General features: G+C 53.0%; 3 protein-coding genes across 3 annotated transcripts; 1 reads left to right on the forward strand and 2 right to left on the reverse strand.

Annotated features, from left to right (window-relative positions):
- Window positions 1-194: 194 nt before the first annotated feature.
- Window positions 195-3,430, forward strand: H310_10175 (hypothetical protein; the record flags this gene model as incomplete). The annotated part of the gene is made up of 8 exons (XM_008876456.1): window positions 195-458; window positions 505-630; window positions 716-915; window positions 965-1,106; window positions 1,893-2,029; window positions 2,092-2,148; window positions 2,208-2,541; window positions 3,299-3,430. The coding sequence occupies 8 exons, from the start codon at window positions 195-197 to the stop codon at window positions 3,428-3,430; spliced, it is 1,392 nt and encodes a 463-aa protein (XP_008874678.1).
- Window positions 3,431-3,962: 532 nt separating this feature from the next.
- On the reverse strand, window positions 3,963-5,832 carry H310_10176 (serine/threonine protein kinase; the record flags this gene model as incomplete). The annotated part of the gene is made up of 6 exons (XM_008876457.1): window positions 3,963-4,921; window positions 4,976-5,250; window positions 5,304-5,372; window positions 5,426-5,488; window positions 5,536-5,604; window positions 5,798-5,832. The coding sequence occupies 6 exons, from the start codon at window positions 5,830-5,832 to the stop codon at window positions 3,963-3,965; spliced, it is 1,470 nt and encodes a 489-aa protein (XP_008874679.1).
- A 1,481-nt stretch (window positions 5,833-7,313) lies between these two features.
- On the reverse strand, window positions 7,314-7,979 carry H310_10177 (hypothetical protein; the record flags this gene model as incomplete). The annotated part of the gene is made up of 1 exon (XM_008876458.1): window positions 7,314-7,979. One exon carries the CDS (start codon window positions 7,977-7,979, stop codon window positions 7,314-7,316), a length of 666 nt encoding a protein of 221 aa, XP_008874680.1.
- Between the last annotated feature and the right edge of the window lie 314 nt (window positions 7,980-8,293).

Consider the following 8,293-nt stretch of genomic DNA (forward strand, 5'->3'; position numbering starts at 1 on the left):
TGATGAAGTACTGGATCCGTGCGTGCGTGTACTTGGAAATTACTCGTCAACACTGGCGAGCTGAGTACTGCAATTGCAGCTACAAAGCTGAGTGTGTGCTTCGTCGAATGATCTCTTCCGTTGACTCACTGGCATCTTCTAGGTGCCTGGAAAGCATCCTACGATTTGTGCATTACTCAAATGAAGACACGCCCATGACACGCTTGGAACAAGCCCAAAACCTAGCAACGACAATTGCTGGCGATGAGCCGAGTCGACCAAATCTTGTCATTGTTTCGGGCACCGAAGTCTGCGTCCTCGGCCAGACAGTGCACTTCCAATCCTTCTTGCACATGATTCATGCAATATGGGAGAAGGTCCAAGACGGGATGAAGGGTGTATTGTGTGACTTCGACACGTCGTGGCTGCGGAAGATGATGGACGATCATCAAATCACCGACAACCTCAATAACGAAGAGGTAAGGGTGGCGGACATTATATTCCCAGTATTGATCTGGCACATAGATTGGACACTCGTTCGTCAAGTTTGCTGAGGGGCGGAAGGACTTGTACACCCATTTCCTTACGACGAAGAAGGCACGCTTTGTCAAGCGCGAAACAAACGCGGGCGTGGTGTGGAGCATCGAAGAAGTGGAGAAGTGGCTCCTAATCAATCCAGCTTACCAACAACATGTTCCTTTTGATGCACTTCACTATGGGGCCTGCTCGTGGCAAGGAGTACTCGAGCTATGTCATTCGCAACACGAATGTCCTTGCCCGGACGTTCTACTTCCATCATGACACAATCATGACGATCCAGACGTATCACAAGGGATCAACGAAAGGAATCCCAGAGAAGCCTGTTGCGCGATTTTTGCCCAAACGCTTTGCGTTTGAGTTCGTTGCGTACCTAGCAATTGTGCGACCAGCGATGAGGTGAGGTCATATTTCATGTCATCGTCGTCACATTGTTTCTGTCCTTTAGCTATTTTGCGGAGAAGCGTCGGAACAGAGCGATTGCATGGCAATTTTCGGCCTTGTGGGGAATGGCCATGGGCAAGCCCCAAACCTCCAAGGCTCTGTCCGACCTCATTTCCCAAGCATTCATGGAATATTGCTTCGCTGAAGTTGGCATGAGGCACTTCCGTCATCTTTTCACGCACTTCCTCGCCTTAATCGAGTCACGAAGTAAGTGTCGACTGGTAGATCCAAAATATTCACACAGCATTTTTAGCGGAGAACCTTCAGTTTTACCACCTTGCCGGTCATTCAGTGGCGATAGCGAGGAAGCGCTAGGCACGTAGCTCACATGACTACCGCTTCATGGGAAAAGACGAAATGCAAGTTTACAAGCAAATGGCGGACCGATATCACGAATTGCTGGGCTTGACGGCTGCCTCGACGCATTCCGAAGTCTCAGATGCGCCATTCGTCTCTCCCAACATCGTTGCAACCGCGAAATCCGCGAAAACGAGCACTGATTGCACATCGGATACGCCACATGGTATGTTGTTGCTGGCGGTCTGAGGTATTTATATGTTTGATAGACAAACCTCCAGCATCAACTGATCTTTCCCCGAGTACGGTGCCTGGCAATGTCGAAAGGCCGCCTGAACGCCCCTCCGCATTGCTCAATCGCGTTGCTAAGGGGGCTTTACTTGAGCTCGGTCACAAAGATTGGAAGTCGATGGAACAATGTCATGCCGTAGCTCTTACCATTGAAGGCCGCGTGAGCTGTCTTGCTGTCTTCCCGACTGGCCATGGCTAAAGCTTGCTCTTTTGGCGACGGCCAAGTTTGTGCACAAAATCGTCGTAGTTGTCGTCCCATTGGATGCACTCATCAGCAGCCACATGAATGAATGCAGCGCTGCCAACATCTCAGCTCAAGTGTGGACATCGCGCACCTTTTCCAGGTGCCCCGCGTGCAAGTTGTGCTTGTCTCTGCTGAAGTCGCTGGCTCCGATGCATTTCGGCGTAGTGTCGAGGTGACGAAATCCTCCATCCACGCCATCATCATCGACGAGGTCCACTTGGTTGCGTCGTCGTTCCGGTCCCAAATGAACGCTCTGCGCTCGTCAGCAACGCACGGTCTACCGATTGTTGGTTGCATAGCAACTTTGCCACCGCGTATGACGACCCAAGTCGGATGTGTGTGGGATCGTCTTCCCGGTCATTAAGATTCCAAGTCATCGACCCAACATAAAGTACCCCGTTGAAATCGTGGACAGAATGAAGTTGCTTGAGAAGGCCAAACCAATCAATCATCGTATATACCAACACCTGGCCAATTTTCTCGACAAGGAAAACCCCGAAACCCCGAAAGGACAAGCAATCGTATGCTGTACGACGATACGCGAGGTTGTTGAGCTCCGCGACGACTTGGCGGACAAGATCATCACAAGTGTATTTCACTCACAACTCGAGTCGAAGGCCAAGGCGGAGGAACTGAGCCGCTGGGTCAGACGTGACACGCAGGTCATCATTGCCACAGGCGCCCTCGGTTGCGGTGTCAATGTTCCCGGTGTCACACTTGTGCTGCACCGAGGTGCAGCGTATTCGTTGGTGGCTTTTCACCAAGAGTCTGGACGCGCTGGAAGAAATGGCGAGCCGGCGTCAAGCATTGTCGTGACATCCAGTGCATTCCTTCGTCGTTGTCACGACGATTCGTTGCGCAAGTCACCAGACGTTGCTGAGTTTGTCGAGTGGGCAAAACAAGATAACACCTGCCGTCGAGACATGCTGCACACCGTCGTCGATGGGAAGAGTGTCGACTGCTTTTCTCTTCCCAACGCAATTGCTTGTGATATTTGTGGCTCAAGTGCCGCTCAGCAATATGAACAACCTGCGCCGTCGTTGATGCCGGAGACTGAAGCAAATCGGCAAAATATTGCAAACGAAACCAAGGAGTTTTGGTATGTTGTCAGCAAACTACGCGAGAAAGTTGATTGTCTGTTATGCTATCGCATGTCCAATGGTTCTGATTCATTGAACCACTCCGTAGGTTTCATCATACTTGTTGACCTTTGCTGACAAGTTCTTAGGAGAATGAATGCCCGCGCCTCAAAAAGTTGTGCTGGAAATGCCTGGGTACTTGCCGCACGAAGTGCAAGAACGTTGTGCACCAACAAGAATCGAAGGTGGTATTTTGCAACAAGTGCTACATTCCCAGTCACAAGCACGATGAAGTTCCTTTCCAGGTGTGCACAAATCGAAGTGACCGAGTACGGTCGGCCATTTGGCATTTTTGGCGCACCGAGAGAGCGTTCTTGAAGCAAAAGTTTCCTGGACTTTACAAACACAAAACACAATGCCACTACAGGACCAAGAGAAGCAATTTGCCGAGTGGCTTGTCGACTTGCCGGGCGGCCGCCTGTTCATGAATTTCTTCGCCATTGCCTATGCCATCCTCCAAGAAATTTTTAAGGTCCGTTTTGAACCCCATGACGCCTAGCTCTCGAGCCAACAAGAGTAATCAATATCTTGGCAATTCGTTTAACAATAATCGTGTTTACTTTTCCTGTACAAATTCTTCAGCGCTGCATGTCTCCATACACCGCACACAGTGAGGTCACCACCCGCCCGTCCTCCAAAGAGTAACAAATTCACCTACCAAGACGAGGAAAATGAAATGTTGACAAACTCGGTGTTCCGCACCCAGCACCTTCGACGTCTCGTCGAAGCTACAGGAACCACTCGCTTGGTCCGATTCACAATGCAAACTGAATTACAGTCAATTAGCCAGTGGCCCTCGCTTCGAGGTGAGCCACCCAGTGAGATACATAATTCTACTTTGTAGGCAGAACTGGCTCTTTTGTTCTTCTCTATAGGCACAGCGTCATAAAATTCGATTTAACATTTGATGCACAGATTGCGAGATTAGAGGAGCAGGTCGCCCAGCCCCCAAAGAAAATGTACTACGTAGTATTTCGAAGTAATTTCGATCGACAAACGAGAAAATCTTTACAATCTTGAACCGTCAGATCTCACGTCCCTATACGTTGCGAATGGATGCGCGTGGACTCAAGACACAAGTCCCCGAGTAAAACGCCGACTTGCGTTGGAGCCAACCATCGAAACGTGCCGACGCCTTGAATGTCCTCTTTGCTCACGCCAAAGTCGGTCAGCTTGGTGCCCTTGGTCGAATCCAACAGCACGTTGTGCGACTTGACGTCGCGGTGGATAATGTTGAGCGAATGCAAGTAGACGAGTCCCTCGACGATCTGGTAAATGTATCTGTACTTGTCGATCCAATCAAATTGCGCCGGCGAGTGCGTGTCCAGGTAGTCCTTCAAGTCTCCGCCGTCCATGAGCTCCATGACACATTGCAAATCCGACGGCCGCGTCCAGCACGCGCCAACAAGCTTTACGATGTACGGCGAGTCGAACGAGTTCATGAGCTGGATTTTACTCACAAAGGATTGAATCTGGGTGACTGTGACGCGGCTTGGATGCAGCATCTTGACCGCGACATCATCGCCGTGAAAAGTGCCACGCCACACCTCTCCGAACTTTTGGTGGAGCAAGACATCCCTTGCCTCGATGCGGACGAGCGCGAGCGGCACCAAGTTAATGTTGCTCTCATCCGTCGACGTCAAGGACGGCATCGACTGGCCTCCCGAGTTGGAGAACCGGTTGCCCAAGTTGTGCGTTGTTCCGTTTTGAGTGACGGACCGCCGGTTGTTGGAACCTTTGTCGCCACCGTCAAATTGGTGGTAGTGTTCCTGGTGGGCAGCGCCGCCTCCCGACTTGCGGCCGCCGCGGCTCGACCGCTCGGGGTATCCGTTCGTGGATTCCGGCTGGGGTTTGCGCCGCTTGACAAAGCAAAACACCCCAACGCCCAAGACCACCACGACGCCGACAATCACGCCAACGATCACGCCCGTGTTGTCGTCTTTCGGCGGGGCAGTCGTGACGGGCGTTGGCGTCGACGACGTAGTTACGTCTAGCCACGAACGACATCGCCTTGGATGGTCCAAACGAATGGGTGGCATCGTACCTGGGACGACGCACACTTTAAACACTTCGGACGCGTACTTGTAGTTGCCCATCGACTTGTCCGGCCACAGCTCTTGGATGAAGCCGATTGTGGCGGCGCAGTCGGCTCCGCTCGTCGTGATCTTGGTGTTATAGTAGCCGTACCCCGTGTAGCTCTGCTTGCCATCGTCACGCGTCGAGTCGTCGGCCGTGTTGTTGGGGCGCAGGGACGAGTTGAGCGCGATGAACGTGCTGTTGTCCTTGATCCATTTTGTCAGCGTGACAGACGACAAGTCCCTGCCATCCGTGTGAGTGTCGCCACTCGCGTCATGATCGATGGTATGGCGAACAGGTGCACGATCGACGTGCTGAATTTGACCATGTTGATCGATCGCAGGAGGTTGCAGTTGATGAGGTACCTGCGCCAAGAATACACGATGAGACCACGATGTTGAGCAGTGGCACCACTCACACCAACGTCATCTTGGTCCAGTCGAGGTTCGTCAGCTCCGTGTAATCGTTGTTTTGGAACGACCTGACCATGATGTGAGCCTCCACGGATCAACGTTGATGCTGTCGTACAAGCGAGTGATGCTGCGAGGAAGTGTGCGCAGGTCCTCGATGGACGACAAGTAGTTGGCACCCAAGAACCTACCAACCCCCAGTCGTGAGTTCAAGTCCCTCTTTTCTCATTTTTATATTATATTAAAAAGATTATTCTATAGTACAAATTAATAAAATTTCTATAGCTATAGATAAAACATAAGCATGTTCTTGACTTATGAAGGCGGCGGCGCGGCAAAACGTGGACGTACAGGACGGAGAGATTGGAGGGAGGGGGTACAGCACACTGAACTTTTTCAGGTTGCCATTTTGCATGGTCCTATCCACCCAGTCAGGCGGCGCATGGCGCGCGAATTCCATTACAGCTTGGTCAAGTTGGTCGGCCATGGCCGCATCTTGGATTCGGCGGGCAACGAGATGTTTATGAACGATCTATCGTGCAAGTGCACGCGTGTCAACGATAGATATCCCTATGGATACAATGTCCATACAGCTCCGAGAAACGATCGGGGAATTGGCCATGTCTAGGTTAATCACGCTCCGTCCGCCCGTGAAGAACCTACCACGTCGTCAGGCACCCAAGAACTGGATCACAACGAGATCGAGACACACGCACCAAGAGTAGAATTATGCAGGAGCGTTCTTGAATGTCCCGATCGCATCCCAGTACGATCCCCAAGGCAACACGGTGCACGTGCGTTTGTCCACTACGCACCAGCGGGCAGATCGACTTGTCCGAGATCAACACCTGGGATGCCGCCAAGCTCGAGTAGTCACTTTGCGAACATGACTGTTACCGCAGGTGATATTGGCGTCGCATGTATTTGATGGCATGGACGAGTGGGCATTCCACGTCATGTACTTGCGGTCGGGGCATGTGCACTTTTTTATGCGCTCGCCAACGTCCCGCTGGCTGGACGCAGCCAACTGTCGCTGTACCACACGGCGGACGCGTGGCTCCGCGAAGAAGACCTTCCCCCGAGAAGGAGGACAAGGCGTCAGGAACTCTGGAACATGCGCAGAACCGAGCGGGCGGGTTTGCCAACGGCCGCCTTGGCGAATACCTGAGCCTGCAATGAAAACCTCAAAGCAGAAGCCTTTTCGAAGGTGCCAAGCAGCGCACTTAGAATAGGAATTACGCGCAGGAATCTACCACATCCAGGTCGAACGCAGCGTGCCCTCTGTTGCTAGCTGCTGCATCTTGGGCAGAGTTTAGCCAGCCGTCAAACCTGCCTGCTAGCCACCTTTCCAGCCCAAGATTTCGAAACTAGCGTAGAGGAAGTGGGCCAGCGCAATCGGTGGCGGACGAGTTAACGTGGGTCAAAATTCACACAAGGTCAAAAATCGTAACCGACCGTGTGTGTGAGACTCTGTCGGGTTTCGACATCACACAGACTTGGACCCGAATGGGAAGTTTGTGTTGCATGCGGGAGTGACACAAAAACCAGTGCCACGTTGCAGTTTCCACCGGAATATGAGTCGCTCTTGCCGCGTCAATCCCCCTATCCGAGCTGAAGATCTTCGAAATCGAGCTTGGTCAAACGGTGCTGTGCCCTGTACGTAGACTGGCAAGGCCCGTCCACCCACGCTTGCCAAAACTTCCGGAATACGTATGCCAGAGGGCTGGGAATAATACCCTTGACGCTAGAGCCGCCCCGAGCGACTCGCATCTCCAGCACCAACCCCGTAGGATGTTTGGAATTCTACGGAGCCCAACTTGACCTTTCGGGTCACCATAATCGCCGGTACTCCCTTGCCATGCGGTGCTAGGTCCGTAGAGCGCGGCATGTCGCGCATCACCACACTAGCTCCCGCTGCGAGTAAGCGGTCTCAAGTCCCAGCGAGGCGACGGACGTGTCGGACCCCGAGTCGAGCAGGGATGTGGGTAGGACACCCTCGACGACGCACTCGAGCGGTGAGGTCGATGTCGACGGCGCTGGGACCTTGAGTGCATTGAATTGTTTGGCAACTTGGTCCCGGCTGCCATCGCCACCGGCACCACGGTTCGGGGTGCTGCTGGGTCCTCTGCCCCCGGCATTACCACCTCGCCCGGGTCCGTTACCGCGCCCGCCTCCCCGGTTGCTACGGAGAAGTTCGGACGCTTCTTCGGGGGTTGCCTTTGGGCAGCTACGGACCATATGGCCCAACGAGCCGCACTTGAGACAACCTCCCCGAGGTGTCGCTCCCGACGCCGGTGCTCCTCGTGACGGTGCCGGGCTCTTTTTCGGGGACCCGCCGCAGGCGCGTACAGCACCGGCGTTAGGTTTGTTCCCCTTGGAGGGGTTGAAGTCTTCAGGTCGCAGCTTGACGAACATCTGGTAGGTAGTTGCGTACTCCCGAAGCCACCGCACGAACTTGAAAACGTCCGTCCTAAATGTCTTGTTGCGATGCATTGCGATCTCCTCCTTAACTGCCTCTTGTAGACCGGCTGGCTTGATCGCATCCACGATGATGCAGACCATCATCAATGTTCCCGCGGGATCGTTGCCCACGAGAAGTACGTTGCCCTCGCGGTGGTTCGGACATGCGCCAGGTACAGTACGATAGAGTAGGTAGAGTCCGAAGTGTTTGATCAGGCGACCAGGCGAATTGAAGCGGCTGGTAGTCGGTAGCTGATAGCTCTAGCTCTAATCGAATGTACTTTTGCTTTTTACGAAGACGGTGAGAGTCAACAGTCTCAGCTCTACGCGTCGCGAGGACCGGGAGTGAGAACAAAGAAATTTTTAGTTACTGCTGAAGCTTTTGCTGTCGTTCGGTGGAACGGACAACCATGGAG

Source organism: Aphanomyces invadans, assembly GCF_000520115.1.
Source record: "Aphanomyces invadans strain NJM9701 unplaced genomic scaffold supercont1.24, whole genome shotgun sequence".
Classification (NCBI taxonomy): domain Eukaryota; phylum Oomycota; class Saprolegniomycetes; order Saprolegniales; family Verrucalvaceae; genus Aphanomyces; species Aphanomyces invadans.